Here is an 18,309-nt window from a genome sequence, read left to right on the forward strand (position 1 = left end):
CTCGCGAATTTCAAAATTATTACAGCTAAGATTAGCAATTCGTCTCTCTCAAGGTCAAGATTTAATTGGTAGCAATAGCTTTATTGTTGAAACGTTTTAAGTACATTAGAGTACATTACTACCTCCTTTCCGCTGTCAAGCTAAACAAGGTATGTGTAATATTAAATTCTGTTTCCGTTCGATACATACAGCTCTCCTTGCGATGAAAGGTGGCGCATAAATTCATTATGTATATGTAATATATATATATAGATATATATGTACTTTAGGCTCTTTCTTTGCATTTGCTACGCGTGTACTCATAATATACATACATACATATATATGTATATATAATTGCCAAATGTGTATATATATATAATTTATATATTTAGATCTATAAATATATATATAATACTAATATATATATATATAATACTTATATATATATCTTTATATATGTGACATTGGTAGAACAATTATGTACATAACGCTGTAATAAGCTATGACTAGATATTTTTATATATATATTGACGCGTTAGGATACTTCTGGAAACTTGAGTAACGATGGCAAAAGACATAGATCGGAGATTCCGATAAACCATTTTTCTGCACTTTGTACGACAAAACACGCAAATGGCACGACAAGGGAGAAGAAAATTAGGAAATTTGGCTTGACGGCTGAAGAAGAGGTACGAGCGAAACAGCGTGGCTATCGCTTCTCCAGCGGCAGCCGATGTCGTTGTATTCGTTGTATGTCTACTTTCCTCACGTTGTATGCAGTTCTTTTTTTTATGTCTTAGGTATCTATAAAGTGTGTGTCTCGTTATATTACGATACTTTCGGCGACTGCCACCGCCGGCTGCGTCTGCCATTGCATCCTGCGAAGAGGAGAACGGAATTGAAATGCAAAGCGAGATGTTGAGAATAACAGAAAAAAATTCAATTTTTTTCTCTCTCTTTCTCGCAATTCAACAGGTACAAACGTATTCGACGTACGCGACGAAGACTGGGATAATACTGCAGGTAGAGAAGAGATAGCTGTATAAACTTAATCAAATAATATATATCTATATACATACATACATACATACATATATGTGTGTATATATATATATCTGTATATACATAATCGATAATATATAATCTAAGTACACAATATCGTGATATAAAATCTACATATTATATCCCCGGTAGATCAACAACATGATGAAGTTTGATCTCCGCTACATAGGACGCTCTGTTATACCTTCGCATTTTGCATATCGTTAATGTTGCCTGCAGCGTTTTGTACAAGTGTTTTAGATTGTGTGTATAATGTGTATGTGTATGTGCGCGCGCGCGTATGTGATAGGATATACATCGTCGGCCTCCCCGATGCGATCCTCTGGGAACCGCTGAAGGTAATGGGAACATCATGAAGGACGGGCGATTCATGGAACTACAATTACACGAGAGACATCTAAAAGGTATGTTATTGACTTCGATTACACGCTATTAAGGACACCCTCGAATTGATCGACGTTTGGACGCGTCCCGAGAAATGGGAAATGGGGAGGGGAGGGGTGGGGAAAGGGACGCGTCCTCTCTCCCCTACGCTTTTCTAATTACTACTAATAATTGCCACAGGTGAATTGACTCTATTAAACAACACCGGTTCCCCGAGCGATCGTTGACGTTTAGCCGACAAGGGGTGGGGGAGGAGTGCACGGTAGAAAGTTGCTGATGGGGATTAAATGGATAGATCCCTAATAAACTTTATAGATCTTAACGTTCCATTCGTTGATGCTCGAGATGCGGACCCGCGGAGTCCTTGCGCGGTTTTCCTCGTCCAGGGGCGGTGTCCGGACGTCGTTGTTCTCGCTAATCTAAAAAATTTCTCTACGAAACTCGACTGAACTTCTGACGGTCGTTAATTTATCGTCATTCGTGAAGTCCGAGGACACACCACGGTGCGTTCTCCAAATGAATTGGAAGTCCGAAAAGGTTTGCGACGTTCCCTAAACGCGCCCCTGACGATCCATCCTTCGCTTCTCCATCCGCGAACAAGGTTCGTCCACGAGGTTCGATGTACCTCCTCGAATTATGCGATCGACACCGCGGTACGGATCGCCCGCGAAAAATCGACGGCGAGACTGGTCCGCTTTAATTAAGTTTTCTAAGGCGCCTTTTACTGTCGTCCGGCGCTTCCTAAATCCTGGAAGCCGTGCGTCGATGCGCCCGACACCGAGGCGATCGCGTCTGGCCACGCTCTCGGTCTCGTCTCGGTCGCAGACTGAACAAAGCAGCCTCTACCGAAGTGCATCGTCTACCCTATCGTCGGTACCGAACGCATCGCGACGCAAATATATGTATATAATAATATTCATATGCGTAAATTCTCATCGCTCTAAGGCGCTAACAATAACGGACAAATGAACAAACACGTTGAACGATAGTCATTACGATCTAAGTCTCTTCGCGTTATATTATATATAATATATGTATGCTAAATTTATATATAATCACACTAAAGCGTCTGCGCGATCCTTGTGATTTCTTCTTAGATCGCGTTAAACCCGCGATCATCCGATTAAGGAAACAGCCGATTAAAGATGCAGCCCAACAAACTATACAGCGACAGAATACTCGCAGGATTCTTAAATATATATATAAAAATAAAAAAAATTAAATATATAAAAGAAAATTTTTTATAAAAACCCTGACTACCCACTTTTCTTATCAACTCAAATTATTTGTTTTATCAATTAAATTCGTGTTTTATCTAATTATCTCCTAATATCTTCATTTTTTAATATCTCCATCGTATATTTGATTGCTATATGTTATTAAAGTTTTAATTTGTATATTACTATAATTGCTTCAATCATTTTTTCGGTTTTCGAACAAAATGATTTAAAAGTATCAAGTACGGATGATTGATTCTTCTTCTTAATTTCGATGCCCCCCCGCGATTCCTTGCGACTCCTGCGGGAATTCCATCGCGCGATTCCGTGGCTCGTCATCGATACCGATTCCGGCGCGCTCGAAAGATCAAAGGATCCCGGAAGCGGAGGTATACCGAGCCGATTATACCGTGGGTGGAGATCCCTCTTGTTCATCCATCGATTTACAAGTGACCCTCTCGCGAATCGGTCTCAAGGAACGCGCAGTATAATAGTACTGTAGATACTTTCATCGGATAAGGCTGCGTTAATTATTGTCACTTTCAGCGCTCGTTCGCCCTCGTGGAGAATCAATTTTCCCTCTCCCTCCTCTTTTCTTCCGCCATCTCATTTAGTCACGAATGAAATTTCGCTTGCTCCATCGTTCTCGTAAATTTTCCGCGCGTTCTCGCTTCGGAGAATTCGAGTTTAATCTCGGTCACTCGGGAATAATTCGTTCAGCTTACTCTTCGTACGGCTCTTCGAGGCATTTTCTTTCTCGTGTTTTTTCCCTTTTTGCTCTTTTTTCTTTTTTCGAAAAAATGATTTTACGTTTACACTCACGCTAACGAGGGATTTCCTTTGATCTCGCGAAGTTTCGTTTTCGGTCATAAATGGCGGCAAGAGCATCTCAACGAAACCAGGATTAAACTATAATCGCCTGTACGAATTCTATGTCTCGTGTCTTGAGAAGTGCGCGAAAATACTTTCTCTTTTCTCGACCATTAGCACGTCTTACGTCGCGCTTCGTATCGCGATAGAAAATTTAAAAAATATTAAATATTAAAAAAATATAAAAAATATTTAAAAAATATACAAATAGATGTGTCGTATTTCGAAATCGTGTAATCACGTTAATGTAAGGATCGCGCTTAACGTTACGATGACAATCCCAGAGAGAACTCCCTTGCCCGCTCTCTTGTCGAATATTTCATGTTCTTAACACAGTTCCATAGTCGTGATATAGATTACCAATGATTCGCACAGCACCGTTAACAGTCTTAACATTTAGCCGCAGATATATAACGCTCCTAAAGTCTACTCTAACAAGCCGTATCTCTACTAGATCTTTTTACCTTCTAACGTTATATAGGATATAAAACGATTAATTGTCAAGACGCATTCCTTCCATGGTACTCAGGCATTTGCGCGATATGGCTGATTATAAAACGTATCACATATTATCTTCTTTTCTATATCAATTCGAACAAATCTCGCGCGAAGTCTGTGGCTAAGAGTTAAGATTCGAAAACTTTGAAACTTTGCAACAAACGATTTGATGCCGATCTCTGAGTTTAGCGCGAATAATTGCCGATACCGACAATAAACTCGAATAATAATTACACTTTAATACTGGCAATAATATTGTCCGTTCGAAAACTTGTATCTAGTTGCTCGGGAAAAATTCATAAACTTCCTGTACTTTCACTCGATTGTAAGAAATCGACCAGGACTTGTTAGTCGAACGGAAGCAAGCAAAATACTCTTTCGTCACTTTCGATAGCACCAATAGGATACAATGCCTGTGTACTCACGCACGAGCACGTATTGTCTAGATTATCTACAACAGCCTAGAAAGAAAGAAAGCTCAACACAAGCCCTTCATTGTTATCTAAAACCTCAGTGTTGCTTCAATTCCACAACAAGCTAAAAATCGTGCTTTTCCTCCAACATGCAGCTAGCTTCTAAGCTCTTCTGTCGCTGTCTTCGAATAGGAAGAAGAAGAAGGGGAAAGAGACGTTCGAACGAGGTCACTGAGCGTTTACGATGATCTACGACCGTGCGCGCATCATCGTTCGCGAGCCAATCGGCCGGGACGACGACTCTTGCTCCGGACGATCGTTTCGCGTTTGAGCAAAGCAAAGGTCGGAAACGAACGAGGCGTTTTTGCATTAGAACTCGCTGGGGCATACTGGCGGATTCATCTTGCCAAAGACGTTGAGCTCATAGAGCGACGCGAACACGATGAATATCAAGTACCAGACCATCAGAACCACACCATATCGTCGATCTAGCTTCCAGCCGTTGAAGTGTGTCGCCAGAACCAGGAATAACACCGTTGATAGCAAAGAAACGGTGGAATACGTCAAACCTGATAAGAATGAGATATATAAAGTAATATGAAAAAATAAGTTATGTACATTTTATAGAGATTAAAAAGTGGACAGATATATCTACCTCTGCTGGTGACATTTACATGCGAGCCGGGCTGTATCATAGCAGTCTGTATGAACCACGGAAGACCGAGGCATACCAGAATATCGAAGACATTGCTGCCTACAGCGTTACTAACCGCCATGTCACCGAGACCCTCTTTGATGACTGCCAGCGAGGAAAGAGCATCCGGCACGCTCACACCAGCGGCGACGAAAGTCAACCCCATCACGGTGTCGGGAATGCCCAGAGTATTACCTAAAAAAGTCGCCCAACTAAAATGGCTCTATTCGCTCATGATTGAGCGCAATTCGAATGATAGTTTTACCTATGATCGTAATCATCCACACCATTATGTAGCTGTAGAAACTGATCCATATCATCGATATGCAGAACGTGAAGGGGTACCAGCTTCGCCACTTTTCTTGCCGGCAATCCGGCATCGTCGCCCGACACAAAAAGTGAATGGGGTACACGAGGCCCCAGGTGAATAAGGTCCATTTGCTACCGTCTGTCGGCATCACGAGGGGCGACACCTCGTTGGGATCGGGCTCTTTCGCTTTGTAATATTCAGGTTGTCTCGATGCCACTGGCTGTTGCTGTTGCTGCTGCTGCTGTTGCTGTTGCTCAGTTGTTTCTTGAATCCCGTTTCCTGATGAAAGACAAACAATCAGATCTCTACTATGGAAGATACGAATATATCAGATCATCCGATTACCTTCTTGATTTTTCATCTGCTCGGTAATTGGCGAATTAGGACCGGTGTAGGATAATCGATCCTCCTGTAAGGATCTGTAGCTTACCAGGGCACTCTCCTCAGCAGGTTCGTCATCTTTTGGCAGGAACGGAATGTTGTACGATTTCGCCCAACGTTCCAGTTTAACGTTGAACGAGAGCGCCACACAATAGACCGCGTACATAATTAACATGAAAAGAGATTCCATCCTGAAATTATCATTCTATATTTTATGTCTGCCCGCATCGATTTCCAATTTAATTGTAGCGATGCTCACCAGGATATGGACTCGTTGTAAATGGTACCGAGCATTACGAGGATCGAGATGGCGTAGAAAAAACAATCTCGACAGAGAGGCCACCAGTTCAACTTGGAGGCCGTCGCGGAGCATAACCCGCAGATCGATATAACGAACATTATATTGAAAACAGCGCTGCCGATAACGCCGCTGACCTGAAATGTATACAAAAAGAATTATATAGCGTTTGATTTGCCATCGAACGTGAGCTTAGATCCACGCAACGCGATAACGGCTACTCCCTCGTGATTAAAAAGAAACGAATAATTTGCTCGCGCGCGATAACGACGATTTTCGCGATGTTTAACGCATGCAGTGAAGCGTGCGAGATGTGTAATTAAGCAACCGCGATTGTAATCGTGATACTCACTCCGATATCGTCCTTGGCGAAGAACACGCCGATGATGACCGTGGCCAGTTCGGGCGCGGAAGAACCGGCTGCCATGAAGGTGGCACCGGCGACATCGGGCGATAATCTTAATTCTGAAAACGACAAAGAATAATATAAAATAAAATCATGAGGATTATCCCTTCCGCTTCGAAGTAGACGCGTCGGATGTCAGGACGTGACATATAATGAAAAACCGATCTTCCACTTTTATTGAAAAAAGTAAGTCGAGATATTTGTCCCTTAATAACAAATATCACGGCGGAACCCGTGAAATATAATCTTCTTGTGTAAAACCATCCACGCGTAACACTGTAATCTGACACGGGTTGCGAGATTATCGATTTCACGGGGTTTGCTAGGGGACGATTTTCATGGCGAGCTCTGTCTCACCTTCGCAGATTCTATCCAGGCTCGAGACGAAGTAATCATCGCAGACGATCGCGAGGCCTAGGAACGTGTAGATAGCAACGAGGATGTGAAGTATGAGCCCGCCGTGTTTCCTAGTTTGGGGGCCCATAAACGGCCGTGGAAATTGCTCTATAGCGGGCGCCGAACAATTGGTTCTTCGCGGTCTCACGGTGGGGTATGGGTATCTCGTTGTAGTCATTTGAGTGGTCGAACTGACCTATTAAAGCGAAAGAAAAAAAAAAAAAAGGATATTTATTATTAATATTGATCGTTTGCTTGTAATTCTAAATGATCGAACTTTATTTTTTATAGATCATATTATTATCAATATTTTTTGTAGAACTATATTGCTGGCATGACGACTGATAATAAAGTCATTATGTGTAAATGTCATGATTATAAAATCATTGTAACGTCAACGTGTTAATCTATAGCGATGGTGTTTAAATGCATCACGCCTTGACGCAGGTGTTATGCAACCCCCGCGCTACATGCATCGCGTATCACGTATCTTGATCTTGATCCGAGTGATGGCCTCCAGTCTTGTTTTTTTTTTTTTTTTAAGATGTTACCATCCACCTGAGCCGCGATATACGCGGTATCTCGTTAGAATATGCACGTTAGATTTTATCGAAATAATTGCGAGTCTTTGCTCGATTTTTACGGTCAATTTGCCGTTACATTTTGTTAAATTTTATTGTGCTTCCATTGTGCCGTCGTTTCTATCGGTCGTAAGTCTTACAAATCCATAAAGACAAATCCATAAGATTTGTACGCATTTTGCAGATCTATTTATTAGAATTAGGCAATCTATATGAACAAAGTACTTTATTTTCTACTACTTGATTTTAATGTTGTATTTTCATTTTCGATTGTGGTTGAATTTAAGTTTGGTCTCAGTATTTTTCATCCAGTATTTTTATTCACACTTTATTTTTATCGCGTGTGATTTAATTATATCTACATGAAAAAATAGTTTGCTGAAATATCTAAAAATTTGATACTCAGATACAGTTTTAAAAATAATTTTATTAGAATAAATATTAAAAATAATTATATTGAGCGTTGAAAGCTACAAAATTATAATAATGCTGTAAAAGCTTTTGATATTTTTACAATCAATTTTAATATTTTCCATAATTTTATACAGAATGTTCAAGATTTTAATAGCCAAAACTCTATTTCAAAATATCCACAGGTTTTGACAGTAATCAATCTTGTGTTGTCAAAAAATCAAATTTATTACTCTATAAATTTTTCTTATTAATTTTTTATTTATCTTTTTCTACAATTTTCTTTAATTTAATTTAATTTAATTTTTTTCTATTTTGTTTCATTTCATTAAACGCATTATTAATTATTCGTATCAATTAATTGTGCAAATTTATTACATTTTGAAATGGAGTATTAATTCTGAAAATGCTAAAAAATATCATACCATTTTTGACGATCTCAGATAGTAAACATAGTTTAAATAAACAGTTTTGATTGTTTAACAAAATTATTTTCAGATCTGTATCTGATTAAATTTTAAACTAGCAAAATTGTTTTTTCCGTTCCATGTAAAGTCAAATTTAGATCTTTTTTATATTATCGATCTGTTATGCGCAGAAAAAAAGATTGTATTTATCACGAATAAGAAATATAAAATTTTTTACCTAAAATTTGATCTAAAATTATCATTTTTATTTAACATCTAACGTTTTGCAAAAAATTTAACTAATAAATATATTATCATAGATACTTGCAGTACTCATTGTGGTGGTGCTGTTTCGATCGTGCCTTTGAGGTGCTTCGATTTCCCCCTTGACTTTGATTTCCTTAGCCTGATTTTGCATATTTCCTGTTTTCTCGGTTGTCGAATGTCCTTTCGTCTCAGTTTTCGATCTCTCCGCGTGGCCCGTTTTCTTCCTCTCCCCGGCAACCGACGAAACCGTCAATGGTTCCTCTACCGTCTGCTTTTCCTCCTCAGCGGCAATCGAAGGTATCATAGGTGCCGACGTTATATCCGCCTCGGATTGCGTGGAGCTCGAAGACAGCACCGTCATCGTCATCTCGGACGATGTGGGAGGAACTTTCGTGGAGGAGACATATTGCACGAGGACGTAGATCAGGAAGAGACCCAGTCGCAAAGGCCACCTTCTGCGACGCGCCTGCAGATTACGCGGTCTGCATCTCATTGTCTGCAACTGAAACGAATCAGCACCGTTTAAGATTAACGTCCCTCTCTTCACCTGCTCTCTTTCTTCATTACGCCGCGCGTATCTGGATTACTGTGAATTAGGGCTTATCCAAGCACGTCTCAACTATTATCTCTCCGACATCAATCCTACTCTGTCTCTTTCTTCTTTTCTTTTTTTTCTCTCACATGCTCGCCGAGATCTTCGAGGCAATTAGGGGAGAAACGAGCCCTATATCAAAGCGAATGGGGGAGCAATTTAGAGATCGGTATCGGTCGTAAGCTTTCCAAGTCACAAAGTCGGGTTACTCGCGTTACGAGGACCTTCGACACGACGAACGGCCTTCGACAATGCGACGCTCCGTCGCGTGGAACAACAACCCCTCGCGCACGAGAGCGCCGACTTTACGGCCGGCTTTATTCGGCGTTCCCCCCCCCCTGCGACGGGGAAAAACGACGACGAAGGGGAGCACGAGGAGGGCGGCGGTCTTTACATCGCCTCGGCTCGGCTTATCGACGTCCCCTTTAAATGGCATGTTTTCAAGCCAGATCTGGCGTGGCCGTGTTTAGAAAACTGTATGCCGCATTCATTACGATTATCGATGTCGCGTGTACACCAGCTTATGGGAATCGCGTGGGCGTCACACACGAGGATGTACGTGGAGAGAACGTATAGAAAGGCGCCGCGTCTGAACGTGTGAGGGGGCGCGCGCGCGCGCGCGCATCTTACATAGAGCTTCTAACAACAAAAACCACCATCGTCCGTGTGTGCATCTACTGTCATCAAATATAACGCGACTGGGTAAATCGATGATACTCGTCTCTCTCGCATGCGTAAACTGTATCCCTATAAGAAGAAAAGCACCTACGCTCTACGGAGGCGGAGGCTATGAAATCTTCCTTTCGATCACGCATATAAACGAATAAATCCCTCTCGTTATAATCGTCCGTATCGACGTGCGTCGTTATTAAAAAAAAAAAAAAAAAAAAAAGAGAAAAAAATTGCACCCCGTGCGAAATTACATTGCGTTACATGTCTCGTATGTTTACCGCGTTGCAACTTCGGGATTTATGATATTCGCGATGTAATTAATAAACGCAGGGGTGCGACGCGTAAATATACGGATAAATTACGGATGATATTTGCACGTGAAATAAGGTGGACGGTGTTTTTCGTGGACGTAATTAAAGCCGGACCGAAGCCGGTGATGAACCCGAGAGCCCTCGGGATTATTCCCATCTCGCGCGCCGCGCACGAAGATAATTTGCCGCATTACGCAATCGTAACGGACATGACTCATTAGGGATCAAAGTCGTCCGGCGTCGAGTGTGCGAGCTGAGGGATGGAAAGCCGGATGTGATAGGAGTCGGAAATGTAATCCCGTAAATGCTGCATACGCAGAGTATTCAGAAGGTAAAAGTGACAAGCGCACTCGAGCGCCGTAATGGTATCGGATTGTCTAATTGCCGTCGGCGAAATTAATGGACGCCCACATATACGGGGTGTCCCGCCCACGTCACAGTCGAAAGGACGAAATTCTTTTCCGGGAGGATTAAAAGAGGATCGTCGGCGAGTGGTCGGCGCCACGTTGGACGCTGACGCAATTCGCGATCGAATCTCAAATTAAACGAAACTCCATCACACGGTGAAACTTTTGTTTGGCCTTCTGATCGTTTCACTCGTGTTCAGGACTTCGCGTTCTCGAAAGTTCTCGATCCCCCCCTCCCCCCCCCCTCCCCGCGTTCGGCTGCCTCCCGACACACCCCGTATACACAGGGCGATGGGATAACGAACAATTATCGCAATACGACCCGCACAATCGAACGCGCTTGCTGTGAATATAACTTTCGAAATTAGATTAACGCGATTAAAGCGGCATTCATCAGCTTTGCTCGAGTGTGAAAGAATAAGCCGTTAAATAAATCCTTTCTCCCCTCTGATGGACGTCACTGTTTATGCGATTAATATTTGCGCAGATTAAACAGTCTCGCGAAATTTATGCGGGGAAAATAAATGCACATGGAGATTATTGTATCACGCTCTGTAAATAATTATAATATAGTGCTTGCATTTCGTACCCCATTAGTCAATAGTAATAACGAATTAGTAGATAGAAAAAATCTGTGACGATCCCCGTTATTAATTACGTCAGACAGACGAACAGTTACATTTAATTTTTATTCAGAGAATCATTTTTTTTTATATCGGAACAAACTTTTGCGATAAAAAGCCTCTCTATTGAAATAAAAATCTGCGCGGAAACTGATATATTTTATAATGAAATTGTAATCCCCATGCACAAAGGGAAATATATAAAGGTGCAATATGATTCCTCGCTCTTTCTCTCGTTTTTATATAAAAAAATATCTGGTCGTAATGAAATAGTACGACGCTATCTTTGTCGGAAAAGACATGCACGTGCACATGATTCGTGGAATCGATCCACCTACAGCAAAGCTTTCAAGTACGGAAAGGTGACATTAATTAACGATGTTTTTTGCAGTGTACGTGTTTCTTTACGAAATCCTAATTGGACTCGACATATAGATTATTGTAGTGAGAAATATAACATTGATGCAATACAGGATGACTTCGTTTTGCGGCCATTCTTTCGCGGAAGTTGCGTCATCGGGCTTTACTAGATATTTTTACACGAAAAGAATAGTTGTATTAAAGTACTTAAAAATTCAAATACATATCTAAAAAATAATTTTGGACCATTAAACTTACATAAGACATTTAAGTATGATAATAATTCATAGCTGCACAATTTTTTTTATATTCTATCAATCACTTTGAAACCAATTTCTTTCGTATAAATTTCACAAAATTGTTTAATATCCGCAAATATTAATCGCACGAGTTCATAATAATGATAATATCCATCGGAGAGAAAAGAATTTCCTATATAATTATTTTAATGGTTCAACAAAATTATCCTGCGGATCTATATATTTCTGTAACTTTCACGAAACGAAGACATCATCCAATGTTGAATCAACATTATATTCCTATTATTTTTCAGATCTGTATCTGGCCAAATTTTTAGATCCTTCAGCAAAATTATTTTCTGTACGCGGAAAGAATAATTGTACTGAAAATAATTTTGTTGAGCTAATAATTACGTAGAATAATCAAGTTAATTGCTGAAATATTAAATATTATTATCATGCTTAAGTGTCCTACATTTTAATTTTGATGGTTCATCAAAAATATTTTTAGTCTATATCTGGTCGGATTTCTAGATACTTTCGCAGAACCGTTTTTTTCCATATATATGTTATTCGCATAAAGTTCATATATTGTACAGCCATTCTCTTCACGGAAATTTTCATAGTTGTCAAATAGCGATAAGAAACTCTAAATGTTTATGACTCCGAAGTCTCTTTCTTTTTTTTTACTACTAAAAAGTATATCATAAAATTGATACGGAAAAAACACTTTTGCTGTATCTTTTGTTGTATCTAACTTATTGTACCTTTTGAAGTAAAAATTTGAGCAGATATGGACCTAAAAATAATTTAGTTGAGCCTGTAAGCGCATTAACCAGAAAATTTATGTAGGACGTTCAGCTTTATTGCTACAATATAAAAAATGATTAGTATTATTATAATACTTAAGCGCCTTACGTAATAATTTTGATGACTGACTGCAATTATTTTCAGATTTATATCAGGTCAGATTTTTAGACACTTTAATAAAAAAGCGGTTTTCTTTCCATGCAACTCCTTGTAATTCTGGGTTTATCTTTTCATTCATATCGTATATTTCCTTCTCTCATTTTGGAAATGAACTAGAACATAACATTTAATAGGTTTTCATGTAGGTTTGAGCGTAACTATTGTTAAACAAATCATGCTGTTAAATAAATCCGAAATGAATCTCTTAAAAAAAGTTTTTCAACTCGCGCAAACGAAATTAAAAAAAAACTCGAAAATTCATTGTCGCTTTTTATCTTTCTAAATATTCTGAGTAATCCATGAGGAAGAGAGATCTCCCAGTTATATTTCTTATATCCTTCAATGCGCTTGCAATATTTCTCCTTTACTTCAATGCGTTTGCAATACAAATATTTACACATATATTGTCTCTTATCTTCTGTTGAAATACTGCCCTATTTTTAGAAACGTCGAGGGAAAACGTGAGAGAATTCGGGCGAAACGAGCGGATCCGGGCGTTTGTAAGTCTCGTTTGTCGTTAAACGAGGATCTCCCGTTTGCGTGCACCGAAGAAACTTCCGTTCGACGAGGAAGCACGGATCCTCGATTTCTCCCGAGCTATTGCTTTCTCACACGCCGGGTCGCGACGTCGATGGAACGAGGAGGCGGGCGAGAGGATCGCCATCCCTCGCGAGCCTCGTTCGCTCCGATAACAAACTGATAACGAATCGGTGACCCGATTTCCTCTCGCGATCCGGTAGGCACTCGGCGCTCGTTATCCGGCTTACCCCTTTTTCGCCGTGCATCGTCGTCGTTCGCCGTACGTTTCGCTAGCACCGCTCCACCAGCCGGAAGACCCGAGGGTATACGCCGGTGTGCCGCCGGATATAGACAGCACGTCGCCGATAATAAACGAGGGTGGCGACGAGCGTGCGCCCGCTTTCCTCCTCTCGTGCCGTGAGCTCTCTCCCTTATCGCTCGGTCGGGTGATCCGCGGAAAGAGGAGACGCGAGCGAAGACCAGCGAGGAGAGGGTTGACCCGCGTCACTCTTCCAAGGTTCCTCTTTATTCGGGGGAGCCTCTCTCTTATCCGTCACGCTGCCCACGATCGCGCTCGAATTATCGATTCGAAAGTGGAAAGTAGCTCGTCACCGTCACCACCGCCACCGCCACCACCACTCTCGTCGCCGGCGCCGTCGTCGTCGTCGTCGTCGTCGTCGTCGTCGTCGTCGTCGTCGTGGTCACGGCGACGTTCCGTCGATCCCTCGCCGTCTACGATCGCGCGTTTCCCAGCGGGATCAACCGGACAGCCCGGTGCCGCGCACACGTATTTACTCCACGGCTGTGCGACTCGGCCGTCGTCCCCCTCACTGTCGTCGTCGCGGTCTGGTCTCGCTGTCTCGGCGCACGACCATCGTGTAAATGTATAAGTGTATCACGTACGATCTCTCTGCCTACCTCTCACGTTCGCCAACATACTCCGAGAGCTCTCCCTCTCTCTTTCTGCCTTCACCCCCCCTCCCTCTCCCCCTCGCGAGCTCTCACCATCACCCTCGACCGCGCGGGCGACACGCCGCGGCGCCGCGGCGCTCTTGCCCGTATCTCCACCCGTGCCCCTTACGTTATCAGCATTCGCCCGGGGGCAGTCGCTCGCCGCCCTCTCGCATGATTATTGTCTGCACATAATTCATCGTTTCCATTATTTTATCTTCAAACGCAACAGTTATTTCCGCATGCGGAAATTGTTATCTCTTCCCTGATAAGCTTTGTTGATTGATTTAACATAATTTTTTTATTAAATTAAAATCAACATTTGATAATACACGAACGATAAGATCAGCCAGGCGCGATTTATTGGCGCCCGGAAAAATTAAAAGCTCGCGGCCCCCGATTTTGATCCGCGGCATCGCGACGGCTTTGTGCACTTGCTTTCATCCCTCCTCGATCTCTCTCGTTCAACTTTCTGTCCCCCTGATGAGGCGCTGGCGCTTCCGTGTGCCATAGACAGTGACGTCGAGACGCTTGCGCGTAATACGTCACTGGCCCATCCCTCCGTACCCTCCTCATCGTTCGTTGCACTTGCTCACGGAGGAGGGAGGAGAGAAACAGAAGTAATGCTATCATTTTTCAAATATCGATAAATAGATATCGTTCTACATAGCAAGTTTTCATTGTAATTAAAACATTCGGATTAATATTTATCTAATATTTCATTTGATGATTGTCATCTGAAAGGAAGTATCTCGATACTGCATTTTTAGCATTGAGATTTTTACTCTTAAAAGACGTTATAATAACGACATTAACTGTGTAATTTTGTTTTTTTAAATTATCAATTAATCGAAGTTGTTCTTTGTCCCTGTAGTTGCAAAGTCATTCAACTCTTTCATAAAAGAGCGGTGGCTAAAATTATCGGCGATAGCGACATAGCTTGGTATTATTGAACCATAGACTATATCCGGTTTAGCATCGATGCCAAATATAGCGGGGTATTCAACATTGCGACTTACAATATGTGTTGTTCATTTTAAAGCTTCGGTTAACTCGAATAAAGAAATATCTCGAATTTAGCAGTCTCAAAAATAACGCGTTATCAAAATAGCTTAAAACGTTAATAGGATTTTCACAATTTAGATAATTTCGATTATGTTGTTAATATTTCATCAATACCTATTTAATTACAGAGTTTAGGAACAAAATAGGATTCGCGTAGAATATATAAATATATCTTAATTTCTTACAGATAAAGAACAAAGTTTATCTATAATTTAGTTTATAAATAAAAAATATATAACTAGCTTGTTACATGGGGTTCTGATGAAATTTTACGGAATAACCGCCACTGTTGGGATCCTTTTGCAATTCGAAGTTATTTGTAGAAAGGCCGAAGGGTTTTAAAACCATGTTCCCTAAATCTTTTAATTTGCCCAACATTTCTGCCTTCAGCTTCTCATTTCTTTCATTGATTAACGGAGGTAATCTCTGGAAAGAAAGCGAAATTGTAAGAATGATTCTGCTTTTGAAATCTATTTATATAGCTCTTTTCAAAAAAACTTGATTCATAATGTAATTTTAGATTTTTGCTCATTCTAATTCTTCTATTTTTCATTGAAGCAATTATTGTAATAATGTTATTTTTAAAATTAATATAAAAATTGAGAGATTTTAAAGAAAAAAATTTGTATCATTTTCTTTATATATTTTTCATTAAATAAAAAAAAAAAAACAAAGTCATAAACTTATATCAAAACAATGTTGAATTATGTATACAAGTATTATGTAAAATATATTTTTTATAATTATTGAATATTGTAACTTTAAATATGTTTTCTCATAAAATTAATTTTTGTTATCAAAATTTAAAAAATTAATTTTTTTTTAAATTACATTATTTTGAATACATTACATTTCTTTTGAATACATTACCCTGACAGCATGATTAGCCTCTGTATGATTAGGATCAAACGTCAATACTTTCTTGAAATCCTCTAATGCCTCATCTAATTTCTCTGTTTCTTCATACAACTGCGCTCTTCTTATATAAGCTTTGACATAGCTGGAATCTAATTCGATGGCTTTTGTACAATCGGATATAGCTGAATCTTTCTCTGACTGAAAGCAATAATTTTTTGATAACAATGTTAAGATGTCTATAAATATCATATTTGTCAATAGGTCAGTGCTTTTGACAATCACCTGACACTTTACTTTTGCTGCTGCTCTATTTGCATATAATATAGATCTTTCTTTAGTATATACTAAAGGACAAGTTCGCAATCCCTCTGTATATTGTGATATCGCCTGTACATATTCACCACTTTTGAAGAGATTGTTGCCTGCTTGCTTTAAATTTTCCGCTTCATGCTTCAATGCCTGAAAGACAGATAAAAATTATAACATGGCGGGGAAACGATCATGGAAGATTACAGACGAGGTGTTTTACACAGAAACATCTCGAACGCACCTCCTGTTCGCTTTCCGTAAGTAACAGGTCCCTATCCTTGAGGAGATCCTCATCCACGTCTTCTATAAGATCCGTATTTTGCGCCTGATCGTCATTGTCCTCCTTATCGACGACATCCCACGAGTCACTCTCGAGCACACCCCTCGATCGCGCGTCCGCGTCCGAAGCACCATCCACTCGCTGGTCCCCATTCTCACGGATGCAAGAACTTTCTAGATCTCTAGTGAGCTCCTCTATGACCTCCTCGTTGGACTGAATTTGCGACTTATCATTCGTACTCGTCATCGTTCGGCGTCAAGCGGACGGCATGAATATCCCACGGAAGCCAAGTCGATGCGATGTGTCTCGATGCGCGTGTGTGCACGCATCAGCTGTGTGACGAAAACAACCTGAAATTATCGTTTTGAAATGAAAAAAAAGGTACATGTGAACTTGCGCATGCTCACGATTCGCCCTGACGTTCACCGAGTTGAGCGAGCTAATCGATAGATTGTTCGATTCTTGACCAACTTCGCTCGATTTTATGCGCCAGCCCGTTCTCTCAGCTGCACCGCATTGCACTTTTTGCACTCACATTGAGATACGTGACGAAAAATATTTGATGAAAAAGAGAGGGAAACGTGAAAAGCACAAAAAGTTCAACTGCAATAAATTTACAGGAGAATTTTTAATGTCGGTAGTTTATAATTTTATAAACTGCATCCCGAAATTCATCGAAAAGAAGTGGTTTGATGTCTCGATCGCATCGCGTGGGAGCTCATTGTGAATGATTGCCAGTCATTCATTATTCTGCATGTTAAAGTCTGCTATAAATAACATTGTTCAATGATGAAAACGTAATAATTGATAAAAATGCGAAATCATTGTTTTTTTCTCAGTCGATAAAAGAATTACCATTATTATCGTTCTTTCAATATGATATATATATAAAATGTTTTAAACGACTGAAGTGTGCATATTTTTCACATTTTTGCACTTAAATATTCCTGTTGGATAGCATTGAGTCAGCGTATAAATTTGTTTTTCGTAGCTAAATTTTTGTTCCTATCTTTTCTTTTCATCAATATTTTATTTTACGTATTTGCATCATTTAGGAGCAAAATATATGAGTGCAGCTACAAAAAATATATATCTTTCGTAAATATACTGGGAATATTTAGATTTGGCGATATGAAATTTTGAAACTATTTATGAAGCTTCGTAACATATACTTTTATATCGATGATAAAAAGATAAATCTAAAATTTGCCTCGCTGATCTTAGCTTATCTTTCGCTTATCTGATATTTCTGATTATATTTCTTATTTTATATTTTATAATAATAATTTAACATTATATAATTTTTACCCATACATATCTTGTAAGGCATATAAAAAAGAAATACAAAACAGAGACGAAATATTCGATTTAACGTTTAACAAATTCAATTATTTTACGTCATCTTACTATTTTGACTTTAAAATTGTTTTCTTACGTCTTACGTAACTCATCGTCAGGATTTTGAAAGCAAGAATGAAATAATGACAAAGAAGGAACAGTCGGCGATGTTTTTCCAATTGCTGGAATAAAAGTCGTGCGAGCGCGTAGGCATCCAGGGACGGCCGCTCTTAATTCCA

At 40.0% G+C, this 18,309-nt stretch overlaps 2 protein-coding genes across 3 annotated transcripts; both read right to left on the reverse strand.

Annotated features, from left to right (window-relative positions):
- Nucleotides 1–60: 60 nt before the first annotated feature.
- LOC105430057 (putative sodium/potassium/calcium exchanger CG1090) lies at nt 61–14,237 on the reverse strand. 2 transcript variants are annotated; one of them, XM_011643388.3, is made up of 10 exons: nt 13,518–14,237; nt 12,700–12,863; nt 8,639–9,079; nt 6,873–7,107; nt 6,462–6,574; nt 6,071–6,246; nt 5,776–6,002; nt 5,386–5,709; nt 5,082–5,315; nt 61–4,995 (listed from the first exon to the last, which is right to left on the reverse strand). In XM_011643388.3, exons 3-10 carry the CDS (start codon nt 9,068–9,070, stop codon nt 4,796–4,798), a joined length of 1,941 nt encoding a protein of 646 aa, XP_011641690.2. In that variant the 5' UTR covers nt 9,071–9,079; nt 12,700–12,863; nt 13,518–14,237; the 3' UTR covers nt 61–4,795. The 2 variants fall into 2 exon arrangements, with proteins under 2 accessions (XP_011641690.2, XP_011641689.2); XM_011643387.3 differs by lacking the exon at nt 12,700–12,863 and having other exon boundaries at nt 13,518–14,236.
- Nucleotides 14,238–15,367: 1,130 nt separating this feature from the next.
- Ttc1 (Tetratricopeptide repeat domain 1) lies at nt 15,368–17,157 on the reverse strand. The gene is made up of 5 exons (XM_011643389.3): nt 17,140–17,157; nt 16,694–17,064; nt 16,426–16,602; nt 16,156–16,341; nt 15,368–15,711 (listed from the first exon to the last, which is right to left on the reverse strand). Exons 2-5 carry the CDS (start codon nt 16,976–16,978, stop codon nt 15,532–15,534), a joined length of 828 nt encoding a protein of 275 aa, XP_011641691.2. The 5' UTR covers nt 16,979–17,064; nt 17,140–17,157; the 3' UTR covers nt 15,368–15,531.
- Nucleotides 17,158–18,309: the final 1,152 nt, after the last annotated feature.

The sequence above is a fragment of the Pogonomyrmex barbatus genome, unplaced genomic scaffold (assembly GCF_055798465.1).
Source record: "Pogonomyrmex barbatus isolate J1 unplaced genomic scaffold, ASM5579846v1 scaffold1, whole genome shotgun sequence".
In the NCBI taxonomy this organism is placed as follows: Eukaryota; Metazoa; Arthropoda; class Insecta; order Hymenoptera; family Formicidae; genus Pogonomyrmex; species Pogonomyrmex barbatus.

Coding starts and splice junctions, on each gene's coding strand:
- LOC105430057 (XM_011643387.3), bottom strand. Junction 6,003..6,070: donor TACAACGAGTCCATATCCTG/GTGAGCATCGCT, acceptor TGATAATTTCAG/GATGGAATCTCTTTTCATGT. Junction 5,710..5,775: donor GCAGATGAAAAATCAAGAAG/GTAATCGGATGA, acceptor GTCTTTCATCAG/GAAACGGGATTCAAGAAACA.
- Ttc1 (XM_011643389.3), bottom strand. CDS start 16,978: ATGACGAGTACGAATGATAAGTCGCAAATTCAGTCCAACGAGGAGGTC. Junction 16,342..16,425: donor CAGCAAAAGTAAAGTGTCAG/GTGATTGTCAAA, acceptor TATTGCTTTCAG/TCAGAGAAAGATTCAGCTAT. Junction 15,712..16,155: donor AGGCTAATCATGCTGTCAGG/GTAATGTATTCA, acceptor CTTTCTTTCCAG/AGATTACCTCCGTTAATCAA.